Source organism: Bombina bombina, chromosome 5, assembly GCF_027579735.1.
Source record: "Bombina bombina isolate aBomBom1 chromosome 5, aBomBom1.pri, whole genome shotgun sequence".
Lineage (NCBI taxonomy): Eukaryota > Metazoa > Chordata > Amphibia > Anura > Bombinatoridae > Bombina > Bombina bombina.
Window position 1 is genome coordinate 578,725,065 of NC_069503.1, and position 26,960 is coordinate 578,752,024.

The 26,960-nt window shown below is 41.5% G+C and overlaps 1 protein-coding gene across 1 annotated transcript in view; it reads right to left on the reverse strand.

The window, feature by feature from the left end:
* LOC128660606 (mediator of RNA polymerase II transcription subunit 12) overlaps window positions 1–26,960 on the reverse strand; it is a 133,775-nt gene that overhangs the window by 12,143 nt on the left and 94,672 nt on the right. The window contains exon 16 of the mRNA XM_053714532.1: window positions 6,632–9,422. Coding sequence (XP_053570507.1) covers window positions 6,632–9,422 — 2,791 coding nt within the window. The remainder of the gene's footprint in view (window positions 1–6,631; window positions 9,423–26,960) is intronic.

Below are 26,960 nucleotides of genomic sequence, written 5' to 3' on the forward strand. Positions count from 1 at the left end.
ACACCTATGTTGGAGAAATAGCTCCTTCCACCTTAGGAACCGTCTGCCAAGAATCCCTGATAGCGTCAGCTATAGGGTACATCTTCTTGAAAACGGGAGGAGAGAATGGAATACCTGGTCTCTCCCATTCCTTAGCAATAATCTGTGAAGTTCTCTTAGGAACTGGAAAAACAGAATAAGAAGGGACTTCTAGATATTTATCCAACTTACTCAATTTTTCTGGAGGAACCACAATTGAATCGCAGTCGTCCAGAGTCAACAAAACCTCCCTCAATAACAGGCGGAGGTGTTCCAGTTTAAACCTGAAGGAAATCACTTCTGAATCTCAGTGGCAAGACACTTTCTGAGTAAGAAAGTTCGTCTTCGGATAGGACCTCCATACCCTCCAATTCAGAGCCCTGGGAGGGTACATCTGAGATCGCCATCAAAGCATCAGAAGCTGTATTGACCACGTGGGTGTCCTTCCTTCTGCATTTGCCTTGAAATACGGTGAAGGCAGATAACGCATCTGAAAGAGTAGATAACATAACTGCAGCTATGTCCTTTAGTGTAATCGCAGCAGAAGCTGCAGAGGTACTAGGCTGCGCCTGAGCAGGCGTTAAGGGCTGTGACGCTTGGGGAAAAAGTTGTGGCATACTCTGTATCTCATTGGTAGAACCCTGAGAAACATCCGCTTTTGTCAAATTTTTTTTTTTTATTGTGCTCTCAGGAGCAACAGGAGGTTCCACATTGGCATTCAAACACATGGAACATGGAACGTTCTGAAGATCTTCCATGATAACAAATTTAAGCAAAGGCAAACTTGGTGGTGGGTTGTAAAAATGTAACCTGTTGCATTTAAAACATGAAAAATATGAGCACAGACTAATGACTGTTGTCAAAATCTCCTGAAAAACAGAGCGTAACTGTGCCTTTAAATTATAAAATTGCACAATTTTACTGCACTCACACTATAACGGTTAGTCCTGAAACAGAATGTAACTGTATCTGTAAAATATAATTCACACAATTTTACAGCAACTCTGCAGTTAATCCAATTTGCTTGGAGAATATATGACAAGAAAACAGTACACCTCTTCTCCTCAACAGCTCTGCTGAGGCGCCTACCGTTGCCCGACTGTCTGCTGAGTTTACCAATGTCTAAGACCGCTTGCTTTAGTTTCCAACCATGCGGTCTTAGCGATGCCAGTAATTTCACCGAAGTCAGATGCCGACACTTGGGGAGAGTTCCGTAGCCAGAAAACAACTGCGCAGCTTCTCTTCGAGCGCGCAAAAGATAACCCCGCCCTTCGTGGGCGTTAAGAACACACAAGTTCTTCCGGCCAAAAAAAAAAAGTTGTATAAACTATCTCCCTATACTCTGCTCTAACACACACTATGCCCAACTATCCGGATTTCATGTCCGTAGTAAGAAACATCTGCCCGTACACCGGAGCCTGAATTTCAGAACCCCGTAACCAGGGTCCCCAGCGTCTTGCCCACAGCCATTGTGTCACAATAGGAGCCTCTCTTTTACTATCATAGCTCCTTGCCATGACTTTCCCCCACCACATCTTCCCCCTTATTAATAGAGAAGTCAGGAGCTGCATATAGATTAGGGGTGCCAGATAAGTAATGTTTACAGCTGTCTGAGTTAATACAGTCCTAGAAATAAAAATGCTGCACATACCTTAATGCTGAGCGACAGCATGAACAGTCCCACAGGATGAAGAGGTCTTCTCCCTCCTGCAGTTCTGTGAAGACATACAGGATCTTAGTTAATATCTGCTAATACCATCATCTGAAGGGTGGCACACAGTATGGGAGGCGCAGTGAGAATTTAAGCCCACCAGTTCCCATTGCTTTAAAGCCACCTGTAGCTCTACTCTAGAGGCAGACAAGGAATATGGCTACACCCTGTAATAAAATAGTTCTCCCTGGCACCATTTTAAAAATAAAAAACTCTTGATTGAAGAATCTAAACACCTCACTTTACCTCTTCCTATTACTAACACAGGCAAAAAGAATGACTGGGGTGGAAGGGAAGGGAGGAGCTATATATACAGCTCTGCTGTGGTGCTCTTTGCCTCCTCCTGTTGACCAGGAGGCATAATCCCACAAGTAAGGATGAAATCCGTAGACTCATCGTGTCCTTAAAAATAAATAATCTATTACGCGACTCCACTCCGTTATGTTGGAAGAGAAGATCACGAGACCAGCAAAGAGGAACTGTGCAGCAACTAAAAGCGTGCGTTCCCTGCTGAGAGAAAAAAAAGCTGATACCAGCTGTAACTGTCCCTCAAAGGAACCGCTAACAGACGCCAAATTTGTTTAAATAAAAGCACTTTCCACCTGATATAGATGTGTAATGCTTGTCCCCATTTTTTGTCCCAATAAAAACTTTCCTTTGCATGCAATTCTGAATAGTTTAATAAAGAGCCACATAGAGAAAAATATTTTATAAAATGTAACCCCTTCACATACATATGTGCCTGCCCTCTGCCTCAGTAATCCTATGTCAAAGGATTATCTTGCTGTCCCAATATACTGCAGAGTTAACTCCTGAAGTGAAAGTCTCCAACACCTAGAAGAGAAAAAGCACTTACCTGCAATCTAGCTGTTCGGCAGGAAGACAGCTCACCAGGTGTGAAAGGACACATACCCCTTTCAGAGACCTATGGAAAAAGAACAGAGTAACCAACTCTGGCTTTCTATAACTAGGGCAGCAATATATTAGGAAACAAAGTAAGGACCACCTCACAGCTTCCTAACTGCTTAAAAGCCACCACTACTCTACTGAAGATATTGACGTGGACTCTACTAAACCCAAATCCTTGCTTGCAGGGAAAAGTAGCTAAAAAAGGAATTAATTTCTTCAGACACCGAACTTCACCGCCACCATTGACAGGCAAAGATAATGACTGGGGGTTATGGGTAGGGAAGCGACACTTAATAGCTTTGCTGTGGTGCTCTTTGCCTCCTCCTGCTGGCCAGGAGTGAAATTCCCACTAGTAATTGGAATGTTGTTGTGGACTCTCCATGTCTTAGGAAAGAAATATGTTTTTAAAATGTTGTATCCTGTATTTTTATATTGGTATCTGTGCATATTCTTCTTTATAGTATTGTCCATTACATGCAGTTATATAAAAATTGATGTATAATGTCCCTTTATTAAAGTGATGGTAAATCCAAGCGTTTGACAATCCTAGCGTTTGTTAAAGGGACACTCAAGTCAAAATTAAACTTTCATTTATCAGCTAGAGCATGTCATTTTAAACAACTTTCCAATTTACTCCGATTAAAAAAAAGTGCAGTCTTTTTATATTTAAACATTTTGAGTCAACAGCTCCTACTGAGCATGTGCAAGAGTAAGCGTATATGCATTTGTAATTGGCTGATGGCTGTCACATGGTACGTGTATGCATTTGTGATTGGCTGATATCTGTCACATGGTACAGGGGGAGTGGAAATAGACATAACTTTTAAAATTGTCAGAAAAAAAAACTTCTATTTATTTGAAGTTCAGACTAAGTGCTATTGCATTGTCTTATCTTGCATTTGTTGATTATGCAAATCTACTGTGTTGACTGGTCCTTTAAAGGGACAGTCAAGTCCCAAAAAACCTCATGATTTAAATAGGGAATGTAATTTTAAACAACTTTCCAATTGACTTTTTTCACCAATTTTGCTTTGTTCTCTTGGTATTCTTAGTTGAAAGCTAAACATAGGAGGTTCATATGTTAATTTCTTAGACCTTGTGAAGACTGCCTCTAATCTGAATGCATTTTGACCACTAGAGGGCATTAGTTTGTGTGTTTCATATAGATAACATTGAGCTCATGCACGTAAAGTTACCCTGGAGTGAGCACTGATTGGCTAAAATGCAAGTCTGTCAAAAGAACTGAAATAAGGGGGCAGTTTGCAGAAGCATAGATACAAGATAATCACAGAGGTAAAAAGTATATAAACATAACAGTGTTGGTTATGCAAAACTGGGGAATGGGTAATAAAGGGATTATCTTTCTTTTTAAACTACAAAAATTCTGGTGTTGACTGTCCCTTTAATCACTAAAAATAAAGTTGACTTTAATTGATCAACCTTGAAAAAAGGGTGCTAAACTCACCCTTTCTGTGATGCCGCACAGCGCTAAACTCAGCGTCTCCAGCCCCCCATGGCACAAAGACATCGAACTAGAAATGAGGTGCTGCTTGCACCACCAAACCAAAAGATGTGCATGCATGTAGAAACCTGTTATTTGACACGCACGGCAATTGGTTCAGAGGTGCAAACGTCAACTCCTTGAAGGAGATTGATTTGCTGTGGGTGGATGGAGCCTCTGAGTTTAGCGCTGTGCAACGGTACAGAAAGGGTGAGTTTAGCACCCTTTTTTACACAGTTGATCAATTAGAGTCCACTTTATTTTTAGTGATGGTAAATCCTAGCGTTTGTTAAACGCTTGGATTTACTATCACTTTAAGGGTTCTTTTGAAGAGAATGCACTTGTGCTAGTTACCTTGTTTAGGGTGTCTGTTTATGGCCCTCCTCCTCTACCCCATGTTGCACAGTGAAAGGTCTCTTTCCAGCAGGTTTGTTTTAGAAGGATATGTTTGTTCTAATCTTTTACTTTAATAGTCTGAGTCATACAAAATAGTGGCAATGGGGAGGACTGCAGATTTAGAATACTCCAGCTGTACCAAGTATATGAAAGGTCTAAAGAATGCTCCCTTCTAACAAAATGTTACAAAGAAAATCAATCTGGGTTGCTTTATGTCTGTGCTACGCATACAAATATGTATTCTTTTTAACATTGCTCTGGGAGTTGTTTTCACTAAAAGATGTATACTCTGCATATCTTATGGCGATATTTGAAAGGCTAAGATTTTTTTGTTTTTCAGTTGAAAAAATAACCCTTTTTAACTCCAGCAAAATAATAGGATGAGAGAGTCTGATATATATACAAGAATATTTATAACTCATAAAAAGGTATGATGGTGGTATGCAAAAAAAGCAACAGAAAATGAAGGTGGTGATTATATGATTTGCATTTTCCTACCAGAGTATTCATTTTTTATCTTTTTCAAAGCCTTTACTTTTGATTTTTTTTTTTTGCTTTAAAAGGGACATAAAACCCATTTTCTTTTGGTTTTAATGTCCCTTTAAGGAACTGATTAAATTTTCAAGAGAAAAGGATAATGATCACTTGCGTAAGACTAAGGGACATAAAACACTTTTTTTTTCCTTTCATGATTGATACAGCATACAATTGTAAACAATTTTTCATATAGAAGAAAATGAAGACTTTTAAAAAAAAACAACAAAAAACATTGTATACTCTGAACCATGAAAGAAAAATTTGGGGTGTCATGTTCCTTTAACCAGTTTTACCATGAGTTTATGCAAAAACAACAAACAAACAAATTATGCTTATTCTTCTGATGGAAAGAGTCCACAGCAGCATTAATTACTTTTGGGAAATAAGAACCTGCCCACCAAGAGGAGGCAAAGACACCCCAGCCAAAGGCTTAGATACTCCTCCCACTCCCCTCATCCCCAAATCATTCTGCAGAGGAACAAGGAACAGTAGAAGAAATGTCAGGTTGAAAAGGTGCCAGAAGAATATAAGGACGCCCCACAGATTACGGGTGGGGAGCTGTGGACTCTTTCCATCAGAAGAAAATTAAATTATCAGGTAAGCATAATTTATGTTTTTCTTCTTAAATCGAAAGAGTCCACAGCAGCATTCATTACTTTTGGGAATTCAATACCCAAGCTAAAAAGGACATAATGCCAAAACGGGAGGGTACATAGGCGGCCCATACTGAGAGCACCAGGCCTGACCCTCTACCCAATAAAAAAATCCCGCTTCGTCCGAAGTTGAGAAAACTTTTTAAATGAAAAGCCCCAGACTCTGACGTGCAGCAAGTCCAGAGCCAAACTAGAGACAGCAAAACGTACTCAACTGAGCCAAAAGTCCACCAAGAGACACTGTCGCCCAACAGACGGTCCCCCACCACTCACCCATCACAAATGAAGGGGATACCAGCCAAAACCCCCAAGGGGACAAGGCAAAGGAGAACCGAGGAACTGAAAGGTCCCTTAATACAAAAAAGAACACCTCCAAGAGTGGGCCCAGCTCACAGAGACCCAAATAGGTCGGAATGGTTTCACAGAAAGAATCTCCCTGCATCTCCGGACTCTAACTTTCATCCAGGACCTCACTGAGAGACTGACAGGACTACTTAAAACTCCTGTCCCATTTTGAAGAATACTACCCTCCATAAGAGAAAAAAATAAAAATAAAAAATTCTGACACGTCTCTGCCAACCTCCTGGGACAAAAGGCAAAGAAAGAATGACTGGGGGATGAGGGGAGTGGGACGAGTATTTAAGCCTTTGGCTGGGGTGTCTTTGCCTCCTCCTGGTGGGCAGGTTCTTATTTCCCAAAAGTAATAAATGCTGCTGTGGACTCTCTCCATTTAAGAAGAAAAAATACACTATTCACTGGATACACATAACTTTGCCCTGCATACACATGGATAGCTCCAAGCTCATATTAATCTCATATAATCACAATGATTTTTGTGGGTTTCTCTGCTAATGAAGCCAAATATCACAAATGTTTAAAGAAAGAGGAATCACAAAGAATAATTACCTGGAAATCTCTTGTAGTTTTCACCGGAGGAGTTTGGTGGCTCATTGGCATAGTTTTGTGGAACATTGATGTATTCTGAAGAATACTCTGCAGAGCCAGACCCCTCTTGCTTATACGGTGCCGACCCCGAGGCTTTAGGGTCAAAAAGTGCAGGACGGGCACCTTTAGGTTTAAATGGTCCTTGTTGTGAGCCTTCAGGTTGAGCTGGCACTGGAAAAGACTCAGGTTTAGATGGATTCAGGAGAGCCCCTTGAGGATTAGGTAGTTCAGAGACAAGTTCTTTAGGTTTAGAGTGTGCCAGGTAAGAGTCTTCACGGTTTCGTTGGCCCTGAAAATTTAATTCAGGCTTAAACTGGGCAGACCGAGATTTTCCCATGCCAAATTGATCTGAGTAGGATTGTTGTCCTTCATATTGCCCAGGGTATGACTGTTCACTTTCATACTGCTGCTGATTCCACTCCTGTTCATACTGTTCTGGCTGAGACCATTCCTCCTTTTCATATTGCTCTGGATAAGATGCTATCTGTTCATATTGCTCTGGATAAGACTGCTCTTCAAATTGCTTTGGTTTCAGGAGTGGTGGAATAGATTTTGCTTGTTTATAAGGTGCAGACTGTTGTGCCTTAAACTGCTCCTGCTTAGGCTGTGGTGCATTAAATCGACCCTGCTTAGACGGAGGTGCATTAAATCTGTCCTGATTAGACAGAGGTGCATTAAACCTTTCCTGGCGTGTGTTAGGTTGTGGCATGTTAAACCTGTTCTGGCTAGATTGTGGTGCATTAAACTGGTCCTGGTCAGGGTATTTACTAAACTGCTCTTGGGAAGATGTTTTTGACTGTTGCTTGCTAGCTTGGAATGCTTTAAATCGCTGCTGATGCAATGCTTTAAACCGTTCTTGATTCGTTTGTGCTGTATAAAGCTGCTCATCTGGAGGCTGTTCTGCTTTTGCCTGGTAATAAGCAGACAGTTCAGCTTTATAACGCTCTTGGGAAGACCGCCACGATTTCTCGCTCTCCTGGGTAGTTTCATTCATTTGATCTTTAGAAGGTTTAAAGCGGCTCCGAATAGAAGGTGGCTCATCAAATCGGCTCCGAACAGGAGGTGTCTCTTTGAATTGGCCCCGAGCAGGGAGTGGCTCGTTAAACTTTTCCCGGGCAGTGGGGGGCTCATCAAAGTGGCCCCGAGAAGTAGGGGGCTCATCAAAACGGCCACGAGAAGGAGATGGCTCGTTAGACTTTCCCCGTGCAGGAGGTGGATCGTTAAACTGGCCTCTGGCAAGCTGTGGCTCGTTAAACCGGCTCTTGGCAGAAACTGGCTCGTTAAACCGGCTCTTGGCAGACACAGGCTTGTTAAATTGGCCTTGTCCATGCTGTGGCTTGTTAAACTGGCCTCGCGCAGACTGTGGCTCATTATAGTGTTCCTCGGCATGCTGCGGTTCAGTAAATTGTTCTTGTGTGGCTGCTGCTTTGTTTAACCATTCCTGACCAGATTGAGGATCATTAAATTTCCCCTTTGTAGACTGATGCTTATTATACTGCTCCCGGGATGACCAAGGCTCATTATATTGCTCCTCAGCAGACCAAGGTTCATTATATTGCTCCTCAGCAGACCGGGGTGCTTTCAAACGTTTATGAGCAGGCTGGGAAAGCTCACCTGGGTAAGGGTCATCTGGGTAAGGCTCAGCCAACTGTGGGTGATTTTCCTCTTCAAACTGTAGTTGTTGAGTCAGCCTCTGCTTTGATTGATCAGACTGCATCCTATTGAATTGCGTGGACCGAGACAATTCCTGGTGAGACTGTCCTCTATTAAGTGGCTCTTCACGAGATTTTTGCTGATGGGATTGTCCCCGGTTAATTGGTTGTTGACGGGCCTGCTGCTGCTGACGAGGCTGTGCCCGATTAAATGGTTCTTCACGAGACTGTTGATAAGACTGTTCTTGGTTAAAAGGTTCTTCTTGGGACTCCTGTTGTCCCTGGTTAAAAGGCTCTCCACGTGACTGTTGCATACGGGTTTGCCCCCGGTTAAAAGGCTCTTCACGTGACTGTTGCTGACGGGACTGTGCTCTGTTAAATGGCTGTTGATGGGATTGTCCACTGTTAAATGGTTCTTCACTTGATTGCTGCCGATGGGGCTGTGCTCTGTTAAATGGTTCTTCTCGAGACAGTTGCTGACGAGGCTGTGTCTGGTTAAAAGGTTCTTCACGAGACTGCTTCTGACGTGGCAGAGCACTGTTAAATGGTCCTTCCCGAGACTGTCCCTGACGAGATTGTGCTGGTGCCTGGTTTAAGGGCTCTTTACGAGACTGCTGCTGGCGAGACTGAGCTCGATTAAAAGGTTCTTCACGAGACTGCTGCTGGAGGGATAGAGACTGATCAAATGATTCCTCACAGGATCGTGCCCGCTTAGCTGGCCCCTGGCGAGATTGAGCTTGATTAAGTGACCCTGAACGAGTTTGCTCTTGGCGTGTTTGCCTTTGATTAAACTGTCCTGGAAGAGACTGCCCCTGACGAGAAAGTTCACGATTTTGTGATGCTGATGTAAGCTGCCCCTGGTTAGGTTTTACACGGTTGACTTGTGTTGGCCGGTAGTTCTCCTTGCGAGACTGAGCCGGATTATACTCTTGGCTACGAGACCGCTTCTGAGGAGATGGTGACCGTTTAAACTGTGAAGGGTGTGGTCGCTTTTGAGGAGATGCCTGTTTAGATTGTGTTGAATAACTCTTTTCTTGAAGATTCATGCTCAACTGCTCCTTTTGAGATAATGCTCTTTGCTGCTCTTGTATAGACAATGCCTTAAAAATAAGAAACATTTTATATGATTATTTATCAAGAAAGGATGTTCACTGAGGACATAGTCTGTTATAACAAATATTTGCTATTAGGACAAGTGTGTATGAATTTAATAATTAAATCTCTCTCTCTTATATATATATATATATATATATATATATATATATATATATATATATACACATACATACATACACACAGACACACATCTCTCTCTCTCTATTTATTACAGAGAGAGAAAAACCAATTGCAAGAATTGTGGAATTTTCTAGTATGCTTAGTAGGTTTATACATTTGAGAAAAATAGGCCAGGTTGTGCTGTGCATTAAGAGTTACATTTTTAACAAATACATTCAGAGGAAAAGGAGATCCTCTGTTTGTGCACAAATGCACATATAGCACACACTTAATTCCACATTGAGAGAGAAAATGTAGTGTAAATAGTGCTTGGTGTAACATTTAACGGACTAAAATAAAATAATAATCTTTATTAAGTAACATTTAAAATTGTGTCTTAAAAACAAAAAGTGCTGTGACCATAAATCTATATAATGGAGTAAATATCAGCCACACAGCTGTAAAGCTATTACCGAAACGGAGTATACGAATCAAACCTCAGAGTTGCAATTATAAAATAGCCAGTATTTAAACTAGTATCTGTGGCAATGTTGCCAAATTAGTGTTGCAACTACGAGGATAGATTTGTATCAATCGTACAGTACTGGGAATGAAGTTGAAGCAGTACTGTACGATTGATGCAAATAAGGGTCGCACAATACCATTTTTTTTAAGACTAAGTACAAGTACCAATACTTTTTTCAAATACTCACCGATACCAATTACCGATACTTTTTTAAATGTCATATGACAGTTTACCAAGCACAATACAGACTAATTATTTAAGATCGCTTCTTTATAATTAAGAACTGTAACTCAAGACATTTTGAAATAAAACAGTTTTATGTGCTTGTCAGAAAGTTCACAGAAAATGTTTATAAACAAAAATATTACAATAAAACATATTAATAACAATAAATAACAGCTGCAGCAGCTGGGGCTGGAAAGCTACAATTTAAAGGGGCGATTACTGGATGCAAATGAGTTGTAGGGTGCCTATTTAACTCATCAATCTGACATTTGTACTTAATACAAAGCAATATAATTTAATTCTGAAAATAATATTGGGGAAGGAGTATCCCAGTAATGCCCTTTGAAAAAAATGGGGCATTTGCATTCTGACTCAACAGAAAATAGGGATGGTCTTCATATTTTTCCAGGGCTGCTTTTTATTCCCAGTCAAGCACTGGCTAAGAATGTGCCTTAGAGTACAGTATGTTTTGAGCATAATTGTGCAAGATAAGAACTAGCAGTATAACAGGCAATCTAGCAATTTGAATAATATTTCAAAAGTTAGTGGCAAGTTCTTATTAAGGAACAGAAGCATCTTGGCAAGTTCAGCTATAAGTCTGTTTCTGCTATCAGTAAGGACGTTTGACGCTAAGCTGAACATGGGTCAGAAAGATATTTTTGGGCCATTAAATCTCAGTTTATTAAAGGATTACTTTCTGTTATAATTTTTAAGCTAAACAACTAACATATTAAAGTTAATAAACATTAATTAAAACCTACTGACCTATATTTTCTCCAAAACTAAGTTTCATAATGTTCAAAAAGTTATATCTTTTATTCGCCGATGATGTCACATTATCCTGCCCACTATTTTCAGCACTGTGTGTTCAAAATACTTAAACCAATAACTTTGTGTTTAAAGCGCCATTTTGAAACCTAGGTATTGTAAACGGATTGGTACAGAGCAAAGGATACCCACGGAGTGGGTTTGGAAAACAATTAAATTTGCAGACAAGATTTCTGATATACGGTAGAGATATGTTAATGAAATGCTATTGATAAAAAGCGTATTTGGGGTAGTTAGTTAGTAACAGGCATAGAAAATATTTACTTACAGTGGCCCTTTAACTGTGATCTCTCCTAGGTAGGCTTCCAGCTGTAAAGTAGCAGCCTTTGGAGCACTGCTCTGACGTACAATAATACAAACAACAGCAATTTGTAGTGGCAGAACAGAAGCTTAAAATGAAATGGGAACATGAAGTTTGAAAAACGCCACAAGATGGCATATGGGTAGGAATTTGAGGTATCGGTTTAAGTATCGGTGCATTTGTACGAGTACAATGCAAATACCTGATATCGGCACTGATACTGATACATACTAGTATCATTGCAACCATAATACAAATCTATCCTCCTCGTAGTTGCAACACTAATTTAGCAACATTGCCACAGATACTAGTTTAAATACTGCCTTTATTATAATTGCAACTCAGAGATTTGATTCATATACTCTGTTTCAGTAATAGCTTTACAGCGGTGTGGCTGATATTTACTCCATTATATAGATTTAAGGTCACAGCACTTTTTGTTTTCAAGACCCAATTTTAAATGTTGTTACTTAATAAAGATTATTTTATTTTAGTTACACCAAGCACTATTTACACTACATTTTCTCTCTCTATGTGGAATTTAGTGTGTGCTATATGTATTATTTGTGCACAAACAGAGGGTCTCCTTTTCCTCTGTGAATGTATTTGTTTATATATATATATATATATATATATATATATATATATCTAAAATATTTTTTATTACCAAAACTTGCAGGGCTTTGCTAATTCAGAGCTAACCAGGGATAGCCTGTATCCTTTGCTAGGACCATAGTGCAAGATTGGGTAAACGGCAACACATTTAAAGGGGCATGACTTTTACTTTTTCATTATTCCAATATAAATAAATTGGAAAGGTATTTAAAATTGTATGCTTTATTATAAATGTGCTTAATTATCTTGGTATCCTTTGCTGAAAGAGTAGCAATTTACTCCTAGGACCAAGCTGAACACACTGGATGAACCAATGGCAAAAGTATATTTGTGCAGCAACACATTAGCACTAACTCCCAGTAATGCACAGCAGACCATGTGCCTATCTAAGTATGCTTTTCAACAAAGGATGCCAAGAAAGCAAATAAAAAAACAGATTTAAAACTGGAATGTTGTTTAAATCTACATGCTCTATCCTGAATGTTTAATTTTTACTGCAGTGTGAACTTTAGCCTCTCTGGGGAGTTTAGAGAAATTTTTGGAATGACAGAAAAATATGGCAAAATAATAAAGGGACACTGAACCCAATTTTTTTTCCTTTGTGATTCAGATGGGCCGGCATCTAAACTTAAATTCTTGCATTTCAAATAAAGATACCAAGAGAATGAAGAAAATTTGATAATGAGTAAATTAGAAAGATGTTTAAAATGTCATGCTCTATCTGAATCACGAAAGAAAAAAATTGGGTTCAGTGTCCCTTCAATGAATTTGCCTTATTAAAAAGGGACATAATACACAAATGATGAAGCAATTGAAAATTGATGTAGCATAGCTGTAAAAAGCCGACTAGAAAATATAACCCCTTAAATCTTATCTTCCATTTTTACACAGAGATGCTCAGGTGACATTTTCATGTCAGCTTATTACACTTATACTGCACCACTTTCAAGTGATTAAGCATATGAGTATTAAGTTCCTTTAAACATTTTTGAGCAAAAATAAAATTGAGTTTAAAAGGAGAAAACACACACCTTGAGATTTTAATATAAAATGTTTAGCTATGTATAGCAAACCAACTTTCCAATATACTTTCATTATTTTGCCCCCTATTCATGTAATTTAACTCTGGAAATTGTAGATTTTTTTTAATTCTTAGAGATGGAAATGCACTCTGATGATTTTCAAGGCTAAGATATATATCTTTCTTTAATTGGCTTTAGCTGATAACTGCAAACAATTCACTTTATACTAAATAACTGTGACCATCCTTAAAGGGATCGACTTATTTCTATTCTGCTATATTTGCGCCTAAAAAAGCGCATGAGAAATAATAACCATATTTTTCATTCAAAAATGTGCCTATAATTGGGCAAGTTAGACTGTAAAATCCTCCCTGAAGAAAATGTGCTCTAAAAAAAAAAAAAAAGGGGTAAAGTACACAGCTGAAAGTGGTTGGAAGCCCTGGAGTATAACCCTTTCTGAATCTTTGAAGGAAGCAACTACCCTCTAGGGAAGTAGCGAGTCTCATAGCCCAGCTGAAAGCCATTCTAAACCCAGGAATGACTATCCAGCCTCCTTAGCTGAGATGGGTATTTCTTATGAAATATAGGAAATGCAGTCTTGCTTTCTTATAATTTACTGGTCATACTAGGAAATAGTTGGAGCCCTCCACTTGTTAATAAAACACAGAATGCATGAGGGACAGGAGAAAATGACACTGCAGTAGCATGTGGGATTGAACATGCAAACACTCCAGCTTGCAAGTCCCCAAACTAGACCACAAAACATGTGGGCCCTAATATGTTGTGGACACTGTAGGAATGTGGTAAAATGACCACTGTCAACATACTCCCCAATAGTAATATCTTTAAGGAGGAGAAGGTCTTAGAAAAAGTGGAAAACACTGTTATATATATATATATATATATATAATTTAAAAAATAAAATAAAATAAACATCTTATTTCTGTTGTGCAGAAAACAATCCAATTAAAGAGTTAACATTCTGTTTTTTAGTTATGTGTATTAACAGCAATTTATGCTTACCTGATAAATTACTTTCTCCAACGGTGTGTCCGGTCCAGGGCGTCATCCTTACTTGTGGGATATTCTCTTCCCCAACAGGAAATGGCAAAGAGCCCAGCAAAGCTGGTCACATGATCCCTCCTAGGCTCCGCCTACCCCAGTCATTCGACCGACGTAAAGGAGGAATATGCATAGGAGAAATCATATGATACCATGGTGACTGTAGTTAGAGAAAATAATTAATCAGACCTGATTAAAAAAACCAGGGCGGGCCGTGGACCGGACACACCGTTGGAGAAAGTAATTTATCAGGTAAGCATAAAACAGAATTTATGCTTACCTGATAAATTACTTTCTCCAACGGTGTGTCCGGTCCACGGCGTCATCCTTACTTGTGGGATATTCTCTTCCCCAACAGGAAATGGCAAAGAGCCCAGCAAAGCTGGTCACATGATCCCTCCTAGGCTCCGCCTTCCCCAGTCATTCGACCGACGTAAAGGAGGAATATTTGCATAGGAGAAACCATATGATACCGTGGTGACTGTAGTTAAAGAAAATAAATTATCAGACCTGATTAAAAAACCAGGGCGGGCCGTGGACCGGACACACCGTTGGAGAAAGTAATTTATCAGGTAAACATAAATTCTGTTTTCTCCAACATAGGTGTGTCCGGTCCACGGCGTCATCCTTACTTGTGGGAACCAATACCAAAGCTTTAGGACACGGATGAAGGGAGGGAGCAAATCAGGTCACCTAGATGGAAGGCACCACGGCTTTGCAAAACCTTTCTCCCAAAAATAGCCTCAGAAGAAGCAAAAGTATCAAACTTGTAAAATTTAGTAAAAGTGTGCAGTGAAGACCAAGTCGCTGCCTTACATATCTGATCAACAGAAGCCTCGTTCTTGAAGGCCCATGTGGAAGCCACAGCCCTAGTGGAATGAGCTGTGATTCTTTCAGGAGGCTGCCGTCCGGCAGTCTCGTAAGCCAATCTGATGATGCTTTTAAGCCAAAAAGAGAGAGAGGTAGAAGTTGCTTTTTGACCTCTCCTTTTACCAGAATAAACAACAAACAAGGAAGATGTTTGTCTAAAATCCTTTGTAGCATCTAAATAGAATTTTAGAGCACGAACAACATCCAAATTGTGCAACAAACGTTCCTTCTTTGAAACTGGATTCGGACACAAAGAAGGCACGACTATCTCCTGGTTAATGTTTTTGTTAGAAACAACTTTCGGAAGAAAACCAGGTTTAGTACGTAAAACCACCTTATCTGCATGGAACACCAGATAAGGAGGAGAACACTGCAGAGCAGATAATTCTGAAACTCTTCTAGCAGAAGAAATTGCAACCAAAAACAAAACTTTCCAAGATAATAACTTAATATCAACGGAATGTAAGGGTTCAAACGGAACCCCCTGAAGAACTGAAAGAACTAAATTGAGACTCCAAGGAGGAGTCAAAGGTTTGTAAACAGGCTTGATTCTAACCAGAGCCTGAACAAAAGGCTTGAACATCTGGCACAGCTGCCAGCTTTTTGTGAAGTAACACAGACAAGGCAGAAATCTGTCCCTTCAAGGAACTAGCAGATAATCCTTTCTCCAAACCTTCTTGAAGGAAGGATAGAATCTTAGGAATTTTTACCTTGTCCCAAGGGAATCCTTTAGATTCACACCAACAGATATATTTTTTCCATATTTTGTGGTAAATTTTTCTAGTTACAGGCTTTCTGGCCTGAACAAGAGTATCAATGACAGAATCTGAGAACCCTCGCTTTGATAAGATCAAGCGTTCAATCTCCAAGCAGTCAGTTGGAGTGAGACCAGATTCGGATGTTCGAACGGACCTTGAACAAGAAGGTCTCGTCTCAAAGGTAGCTTCCATGGTGGAGCCGATGACATTTCACCAGGTCTGCATACCAAGTCCTGCGTGGCCACGCAGGAGCTATCAAGATCACCGATGCTCTCTCCTGATTGATCCTGGCTACCAGCCTGGGGATGAGAGGAAACGGCGGGAATACATAAGCTAGTTTGAAGGTCCAAGGTGCTACTAGTGCATCTACTAGAGTCGCCTTGGGATCCCTGGATCTGGACCCGTAGCAAGGAACCTTGAAGTTCTGACGAGAGGCCATCAGATCCATGTCTGGAATGCCCCACAATTGAGTGATTTGGGCAAAGATTTCCGGATGGAGTTCCCACTCCCCCGGATGAAATGTCTGACGACTCAGAAAATCCGCTTCCCAATTTTCCACTCCTGGGATGTGGATTGCAGACAAGTGGCAGGAGTGAGTCTCCGCCCATTGAATGATTTTGGTCACTTCTTCCATCGCCAGGGAACTCCTTGTTCCCCCCTGATGGTTGATGTATGCAACAGTCGTCATGTTGTCTGATTGAAACCGTATGAACTTGGCCTTTGCTAGCTGAGGCCAAGCCTTGAGAGCATTGAGTATCGCTCTCAGTTCCAGAATATTTATCGGTAGAAGAGATTCTTCTCGAGACCAAAGACCCTGAGCTTTCAGGGGTCCCCAGACCGCGCCCCAGCCCACCAGACTGGCGTCGGTCGTGACAATGACCCACTCTGGTCTGCGGAAGCTCATCCCCTGTGACAGGTTGTCCAGGGACAGCCACCAACGGAGTGAATCTCTGGTCCTCTGATTTACTTGTATCGTCGGAGACAAGTCTGTATAGTCCCCATTCCACTGACTGAGCATGCACAGTTGTAATGGTCTTAGATGAATGCGTGCAAAAGGAACTATGTCCATTGCCGCTACCATCAAACCTATTACTTCCATGCACTGCGCTATGGAAGGAAGAGGAACAGAATGAAGTATTTGACAAGAGTTCAGAAGTTTTGATTTTCTGGCCTCTGTCAGAAAAATCCTCATTTCTAAGGAGTCTATTATTGTTCCCAAGAAGGGAACCCTTGTTGACGGAGATAGAGAACTCTTTTCTGCGTTCACTTTCCACCCGTGAGATCTGAGAAAGGCCAGGACAATGTCCGTGTGAGCCTTTGCTTGAGGAAGGGACGACGCTTGAATCAGAATGTCGTCCAAGTAAGGTACTACTGCAATGCCCCTTGGTCTTAGCACCGCTAGAAGGGACCCTAGTACCTTTGTGAAAATCCTTGGAGCAGTGGCTAATCCGAACGGAAGTGCCACAAACTGGTAATGCTTGTCCAGGAATGCGAACCTTAGGAACCGATGATGTTCCTTGTGGATAGGAATATGTAGATACGCATCCTTTAAATCCACCGTGGTCATGAATTGACCTTCCTGGATGGAAGGAAGAATAGTTCGAATGGTTTCCATTTTGAACGATGGAACCTTGAGAAACTTGTTTAGGATCTTGAGATCTAAGATTGGTCTGAATGTTCCCTCTTTTTTGGGAACTACGAACAGATTGGAGTAGAACCCCATCCCTTGTTCCCTAATGGAACAGGATGAATCACTCCCATTTTTAACAGGTCTTCTACCCAATGTAAGAATGCCTGTTTTTTTTATGTGGTCTGAAGACAATTGAGACCTGTGGAACCTCCCCCTTGGGGGAAGCCCCTTGAATTCCAGAAGATAACCTTGGGAGACTATTTCTAGCGCCCAAGGATCCAGAACATCTCTTGCCCAAGCCTGAGCGAAGAGAGAGAGTCTGCCCCCCACCAGATCCGGTCCCGGATCGGGGGCCAACATCTCATGCTGTCTTGGTAGCAGTGGCAGGTTTCTTGGCCTGCTTTCCTTTGTTCCAGCCTTGCATTGGTCTCCAGGCTGGCTTGGCTTGAGAAGTATTACCCTCTTGCTTAGAGGACGTAGCACTTGGGGCTGGTCCGTTTCTGCGAAAGGGACGAAAATTAGGTTTATTTTTGGCCTTGAAAGACCTATCCTGAGGAAGGGCGTGGCCCTTGCCCCCAGTGATATCAGAGATAATCTCTTTCAAGTCAGGGCCAAACAGCGTTTTCCCCTTGAAAGGAATGTTAAGCAATTTGTTCTTGGAAGACGCATCCGCTGACCAAGATTTTAACCAAAGCGCTCTGCGCGCCACAATAGCAAAACCAGAATTTTTCGCCGCTAACCTAGCCAATTGCAAAGTGGCGTCTAGGGTGAAAGAATTAGCCAATTTGAGAGCACGAATTCTGTCCATAATCTCCTCATAAGAAGAAGAATTATTATTGATCGCCTTTTCTAGCTCATCGAACCAGAAACACGCGGCTGTAGTGACAGGAACAATGCATGAAATTGGTTGTAGAAGGTAACCTTGCTGAACAAACATCTTTTTAAGCAAACCTTCTAATTTTTTATCCATAGGATCTTTGAAAGCACAACTATCTTCTATGGGTATAGTGGTGCGTTTGTTTAGAGTAGAAACCGCCCCCTCGACCTTGGGGACTGTCTGCCATAAGTCCTTTCTGGGGTCGACCATAGGAAACAATTTTTTAAATATGGGGGGAGGGACGAAAGGTATACCGGGCCTTTCCCATTCTTTATTTACAATGTCCGCCACCCGCTTGGGTATAGGAAAAGCTTCGGGGGGCCCCGGGACCTCTAGGAACTTGTCCATTTTACATAGTTTCTCTGGAATGACCAAATTCTCACAATCATCCAGAGTGGATAACACCTCCTTAAGCAGAGCGCGGAGATGTTCCAATTTAAATTTAAATGTAATCACATCAGGTTCAGCTTGTTGAGAAATTTTCCCTGAATCTGAAATTTCTCCCTCAGACAAAACCTCCCTGGCCCCCTCAGATTGGTGTAGGGGCCCTTCAGAACCAATATCATCAGCGTCCTCATGCTCTTCAGTATTTTCTAAAACAGAGCAGTCGCGCTTTCGCTGATAAGTGGGCATTTTGGCTAAAATGTTTTTGATAGAATTATCCATTACAGCCGTTAATTGTTGCATAGTAAGGAGTATTGGCGCGCTAGATGTACTAGGGGCCTCCTGTGTGGGCAAGACTGGTGTAGACGAAGGAGGGGATGATGCAGTACCATGCTTACTCCCCTCACTTGAGGAATCATCTTGGGCATCATTTTCTCTAAATTTTGTGTCACATAAATCACATCTATTTAAATGAGAAGGAACCTTGGCTTCCCCACATTCAGAACACAGTCTATCTGGCAGTTCAGACATGTTAAACAGGCAAAAACTTGATAACAAAGTACAAAAAACGTTTTAAAATAAACCGTTACTGTCACTTTAAATTTTAAATTGAACACACTTTATTACTGCAATTGCGAAAAAGTATGAAGGAATTGTTCAAAATTCACCAAAATTTCACCACAGTGTCTTAAAGCCTTAAAAGTATTGCACACCAAATTTGGAAGCTTTAACCCTTAAAATAACGGAACCGGAGCCTGTTTTTATATTTAACCCCTTTACAGTCCCTGGTATCTGCTTTGCTGAGACCCAACCAAGCCCAAAGGGGAATACGATACCAAATGACGCCTTCAGAAAGTCTTTTCTATGTATCAGAGCTCCTCACACATGCATCTGCATGTCATGCTTCTCAAAAACAAGTGCGCAATACAGGCGCGAAAATGAGACTCTGCCTATGATTAGGGAAAGCCCCTAGAGAATAAGGTGTCCAATACAGTGCCTGCCGGTTATTTTACATAATTCCCAAGATTAAAATAATTCCTCAAGGCTATGGAGTATAAAATATAAATCGATTTAGCCCAGAAAATGTCTACAGTCTTAGAAAGCCCTTGTGAAGCCCTTTTTTTCTTTCTGTAATAAAAATGGCTTACCGGATCCCATAGGGAAAATGACAGCTTCCAGCATTACATCGTCTTGTTAGAATGTGTCATACCTCAAGCAGCAAAAGTCTGCTCACTGTTCCCCCAACTGAAGTTAATTCCTCTCAACAGTCCTGTGTGGAACAGCCATCGATTTTAGTAACGGTTGCTAAAATCATTTTCCTCTTACAAACAGAAATCTTCATCTCTTTTCTGTTTCAGAGTAAATAGTACATACCAGCACTATTTTAAAATAACAAACTCTTGATTGAATAATAAAAACTACAGTTAAACACTAAAAAACTCTAAGCCATCTCCGTGGAGATGTTGCCTGTACAACGGCAAAGAGAATGACTGGGGAAGGCGGAGCCTAGGAGGGATCATGTGACCAGCTTTGCTGGGCTCTTTGCCATTTCCTGTTGGGGAAGAGAATATCCCACAAGTAAGGATGACGCCGTGGACCGGACACACCTATGTTGGAGAAAACATAGGTGTGTCCGGTCCACGGCGTCATCCTTACTTGTGGGAACCAATACCAAAGCTTTAGGACACGGATGATGGGAGGGAGCAAATCAGGTCACCTAGATGGAAGGCACCACGGCTTGCAAAACCTCTCTCCCAAAAATAGCCTCAGAAGAAGCAAAAGTATCAAATTTGTAAAATTAAGGTAAAAGTGTGCAGTGAAGACCAAGTCGCTGCCTTACATATCTGATCAACAGAAGCCTCGTTCTTGAAGGCCCATGTGGAAGCCACAGCCCTAGTGGAGTGAGCTGTGATTCTTTCAGGAGGCTGCCGTCCGGCAGTCTCATAAGCCAATCGGATGATGCTTTTAAGCCAAAAAGAGAGAGAGGTAGAAGTTGCTTTTGACCTCTCCTTTTACCAGAATAAACAACAAAGAAGATGTTTGTCTGAAATCCTTTGTAGCCTCTAAATAGAATTTTAGAGCACGAACTACATCCAAATTGTGTAACAAACGTTCCTTCTTTGAAACTGGTTTCGGACACAAAGAAGGCACAACTATCTCCTGGTTAATGTTTTTGTTAGAAACAAATTTCGGAAGAAAACCAGGTTTAGTACGCAAAACCACCTTATCTGCATGGAACACCAGATAAGGAGGAGAACACTGCAGAGCAGATAACTCTGAAACTCTTCTAGCAGAAGAAATTGCAACCAAAAACAAAACTTTCCAAGATAGTAACTTAATATCTACGGAATGTAAGGGTTCAAACGGAACCCCTTGAAGAACTGAAAGAACTAAATTGAGACTCCAAGGGGAGTCAAAGGTTTGTAAACAGGCTTGATTCTAACCAGAGCCTGAACAAAAGCTTGAACATCTGGCACAGCTGCCAGCTTTTTGTGAAGTAAAACAGATAAAGCAGAAATCTGTCCCTTCAAAGAACTTGCAGATAATCCTTTCTCCAAACCCTCCTGTAGAAAGGATAGAATCTTCGGAATTTTTATCTTGTTCCAAGGGAATCCTTTAGATTCACACCAACAAATATACTTTTTCCATATTTTATGGTAAATTTTCCTAGTTACAGGCTTTCTAGCCTGAACAAGAGTATCAATGACAGAATCTGAAAACCCACGCTTTGATAAAATCAAGCGTTCAATCTCCAAGCAGTCAGTTGGAGTGAAGCCAGATTCGGATGTTCGAATGGACCTTGAACAAGAAGGTCCTGTCTCAAAGGTAGCTTCCATGGTGGAGCCGATGACATATTCACCAGGTCTGCATACCAAGTTCTGCGTGGCCACGCAGGAGCTATCAAGATCACAGAAGCCCTCTCTTGATTGATCCTGGCTACCAGCCTGGGAATGAGAGGGAACGGTGGGAATACATAAGCTAAGTTGAAGGTCCAAGGCGCTATCAGTGCATCTACTAGAGTCGCCCTGGGATCCCTGGATCTGGACCCGTAGCAAGGAACCTTGAAGTTCTGACGAGACGCCATCAGGTCCATGTCTGGAATGCCCCATAATTGAGTTATTTGGGCAAAGATTTCCGGATGGAGTTCCCACTCCCCCGGATGAAATGTCTGACGACTCAGAAAATCCGCTTCCCAATTTTCCACTCCTGGGATGTGGATTGCAGACAAGTGGCAGGAGTGATTCTCCGCCCATTGAATTATTTTGGTTACTTCCTCCATCGCCAGGGAACTCCTTGTTCCCCCTTGATGGTTGATATATGCAACAGTTGTCATGTTGTCTGATTGAAACCTTATGAATTTGGCCTTTGCTAGTTGAGGCCAAGCTTTGAGAGCATTGAATATCGCTCGCAGTTCCAGAATGTTTATCGGGAGAAGAGATTCTTCCCGGGACCATAGCCCCTGAGCTTTCAGGGGTTCCCAGACCGCGCCCCAGCCCACCAGACTGGCGTCGCTCGTGACAATGACCCACTCTGGTCTGCGGAAGCTCATTCCCTGTGACAGGTTGTCCAGGTTCTGCCACCAACGGAGTGAATCTCTGGTTCTTTGATCTACTTGGATCGTCGGAGACAAGTCTGTATAATCCCCATTCCACTGTCTGAGCATGCACAGTTGTAATGGTCTTAGATGAATTCGTGCAAAAGGAACTATGTCCATTGCCGCAACCATCAAACCTATTACTTCCATGCACTGCGCTATGGAAGGAAGAAGAACAGAATGAAGTACTCGACAAGAGCTTAGAAGTTTTGATTTTCTGGCCTCTGTCAGAAAAATCTTCATTTCTAAGGAGTCTATTATTGTTCCCAAGAAGGGAACACTTGTTGACGGGGACAGAGAACTTTTTTCTATGTTCACTTTCCACCCGTGAGATCTGAGAAAGGCTAGGACAATGTCCGTATGAGCCTTTGCTTTTGACAGAGACGACGCTTGAATCAGTATGTCGTCCAAGTAAGGTACTACTGCAATGCCCCTTGGTCTTAGCACCGCTAGAAGGGACCCCAGTACCTTTGTGAAAATCCTTGGAGCAGTGGCTAATCCGAATGGAAGTGCCACAAACTGGTAATGCTTGTCCAGAAAGGCGAACCTTAGGAACCGATGATGTTCCTTGTGGATAGGAATATGTAGATATGCATCCTTTAAATCCACCGTGGTCATGAATTGACCTTCCTGGATGGTAGGAAGAATTGTTCGAATGGTTTCCATCTTGAACGATGGAACCCTGAGAAATTTGTTTAGAATCTTGAGATCTAAAATTGGTCTGAATGTTCCTTCTTTTTTGGGAACTATGAACAGATTGGAGTAAAACCCCATCCCTTGTTCTCCTAATGGAACAGGATGAATCACTCCCATTCTTAACAGGTCTTCTACACAATGTAAGAATGCCTGTCTTTTTATTTGGTCTGAAGACAATTGAGACCTGTGGAACCTCCCCCTTGGGGGTAGTTCCTTGAATTCCAGGAGATAACCTTGAGAAACTATTTCTAGCGCCCAAGGATCCTGAACATCTCTTGCCCAAGCCTGAGCAAAGAGAGAGAGTCTGCCCCCCACCAGATCCGGTCCCGGATCGGGGGCCAACACTTCATGCTGTTTTAGTAGCAGTGGCAGGTTTCTTGGCCTGCTTACCCTTGTTCCAGCCTTGCATCGGTCTCCAGGCTGGTTTGGTTTGAGAACTATTACCCTCTTGCTTAGAGGGTGGAGAATTTGAGGCTGGTCCGTTTCTGCGAAAGGGACGAAAATTTGGCTTATTTTTAGCCTTAAAAGACCTATCCTGAGGAAGGGCGTGGCCCTTTCCCCCAGTGATGTCTGAAATAATCTCTTTCAAGTCAGGGCCAAATAGCGTTTTACCTTTGAAAGGGATGTTAAGCAATTTGTTCTTGGAGGACACATCCGCTGACCAAGACTTTAGCCAAAGCGCTCTGCGCGCCACAATTGCAAAACCTGAATTTTTCGCCGCTAATCTAGCTAATCAAAGATAAAAGAGTTAGCCAATGCTAAGTGCTTGAACTCTGTCCATAACCTCCTCATATGAAGAGTCTTTATTGAGCGACTTTTCTAGTTCTTCGAACCAGAAACACGCTGCTGTAGTGACAGGAACAATGCATGAAATTGGTTGTAGAAGGTAACCTTGCTGAACAAACATCTTTTTAAGCAAACCCTCTAATTTTTTATCCATAGGATCTTTGAAAGCACAACTATCTTCTATAGGGATAGGAGTGCGTTTGTTTAGAGTAGAAACCGCCCCCTCGACCTTGGGGACTGTCTGCCATAAGTCCTTTCTGGGGTCGACCATAGGAAATAACTTTTTAAATATAGGGGGAGGAACAAAAGGTATGCCGGGCCTTTCCCATTCCTTATTTACAATGTCCGCCACCCGCTTGGGTATAGGAAAAGCATCGGGGGGCACCGGGACCTCTAGGAACTTGTCCATCTTACATAATTTCTCTGGAATGACCAAATTGTCACAATCATCCAGAGTAGATAACACCTCCTTAAGCAGAGCGCGGAGATGTTCCAATTTAAATTTAAAAATAATAACATCAGGTTCAGCTTGTTGAGAAATTTTTCCTGAATCTGAAATTTCTCCCTCAGACAAAACCTCCCTGCTGGCCCCTTCAGATTGGCGTGAGGGTACGTCAGAACCATTATCATCAGCGTCCTCATGCTCTTCAGTATCTAAAACAGAGCAATCGCGCTTTCTCTGATAAGTAGGCATTTTTGACAAAATGTTTTTAATAGAATTATCCATTACAGCCGTTAATTGTTGCATAGTAAGGAGGATTGGCGCACTAGATGTACTAGGGGCCACTTGTGTGGGCAAGACTGGTGTAGACACAGAAGGGGATGATGCAGTACCATGCTTACTCCCCTCGCTTGAGGAATCATTTTGGGCAACATCATTATCAGTGGCATCATTGTCCCTACTTTGTCTGGACACTAAGTCACATTCATCACATATATTTAAATGGGGAGGAACCTTGGCTTCCAAACATACAGAACATCGTCTATCTGATGGTTCAGACATGTTAACAGGCATAAACTTGATAACAAAGCACAAAAAACGTTTTAAAATAAAACCGTTACTGTCACTTTAAATTTTAAACTGAACACACTTTATTACTGAATATGTGAAAAAGTATGAAGGAATTGTTCAAAATTCACCAAAATTTCACCACAGTGTCTTAAAGCCTTAAGAGTATTGCACACCAAATTTGAAAGCTTTAACTCTTAAAATAACGGAACCGGAGCCGTTTTTACATTTAACCCCTATACAGTCCCTGGTATCTGCTTTGCTGAGACCCAACCAAGCCCAGAGGGGAATACGATACCAAATGACGCCTTCAATAAGCTTTTTCAGTGGTTCTTAGCTCCTCACACATGCATCTGCATGCCTTGCTTTCCAAAAACAACTGCGCATTAGTGGCGCGAAAATGAGGCTCTGCCTATGACTAGAAAAGGCCCCCAGTGAAAAAGGTGTCCAATACAGTGCCTGCCGTTTTTTTAATACATCCCCAAGATTAAAAGAACTATTTATAGTTAACATCCATTAAATATACTTATAAAGTAATCGTTTTAGCCCAGAAAAATGTCTACCAGTCTTTAAAGCCCTTTATTCTTATACTAAACTAAGAAAATGGCTTACCGGTTCCCATAGGGAAAATGACAGCTTCCAGCATTACCAAGTCTTGTTAGAAATGTGTCATACCTCAAGCAGCAAAAGTCTGCTCACTGTTTCCCCCAACTGAAGTTAATTCATCTCAACAGTCCTGTGTGGAAACAGCCATCGATTTTAGTAACGGTTGCTAAAATAATTTTCCTCTTACAAACAGAAATCTTCATCTCTTTTCTGTTTCAGAGTAAATAGTACACACCAGCACTATTTTAAAATAACAAACTCTTGATTGAAGAATAAAACTACATTTAAACACCAAAAAAACTCTTAGCCATCTCCGTGGAGATGTTGCCTGTGCAACGGCAAAGAGAATGACTGGGGTAGGCGGAGCCTAGGAGGGATCATGTGACCAGCTTTGCTGGGCTCTTTGCCATTTCCTGTTGGGGAAGAGAATATCCCACAAGGATGACGCCGTGGACCGGACACACCTATGTTGGAGAAACATGAAACAAGCGATGTCATGTGCCACAATTCCATATAAAATCTGCAAGGAACCGCAGAGCACTGCATGAGGTCATAAAAATCCAAGACCCACAATAGTGAGAAAAAAGTGGCATGGATTCACCTGAGTCAATAGAACCCGAAGAGCAAAAGCTTTAGAAGGGGAATAATTTGACACATAAAAAGCGGTACGGTTTCTTTAAATATTAAAGTACCCTATATAGCATCCCAAGACACAAAGTATGAACTAAATCAAGAGAGCTGAAAATATTATGATAAACATAACATAGGTTAGCCTTCATAAAGCAAAGACTATGTCTACTGTCCCTTTAAATGGTAAAAGCAACATAATTCTTTATTTGCGTGCTGTCTCCTAAGTTGCTAACTGTCCCCTTATCAATATGTATGCACGGATTGACATAGCCAGAGCAACTACTTTCCTGGTCTACTGGACCTCAGCTATTATACTGAGGTATCCAAGTGTCCAAAGTTTGTTTGGAAGACCGGATGCTTTTATTAAAGAGAGCGCAGCAGAACAGCAGTACACACTTTACCCTCCTTAATCGTACTGGAGGAAAAGTATAACATACAGACTCGACAGAGCTTCGTCTGAACATAAAGTTTTTAATTGCGTGTGGACAATTGTACAAACTCTCCCTCCGGTACAATCACACTCGGAATGGAGGAATAGCGCAACTAGAGAGCTCCGCCCTTCGTAGGCGTACCTGCACTTCCTCCCCTGGCACTCCGATTGAATGTGCTTTGTATGGGGGAAAGAGCCCAAACCAACGGCGGGAAGACAACTCCGCCCATCGTGGGCATCACCTTACTCGAGCTCCCGGTCACCATTACCCATTGACACCGGGAAAAAATAAATCAAACTTATTAACTAAGTAACCACACCATTAGCCCTCAACACCATTGTAAGGAAAGAAAAACACTTGGCAGTCTTGCTTTCTTATTCAGCACCATTGTATTGTTAAACATTGAGCCACATTACAATTTATGTAACAGCCGTACTGACAATGAATGAAATAAAGTCGCTGTCACTGATAGCCTTATGAGGAGTCCCCCCCATACAAGCATGGCCCATCAACAAACGTTGCCAGGGAAGAAAACTCTTCACAGACAGAGCCCCGATTTCCCTAGAAGTGCA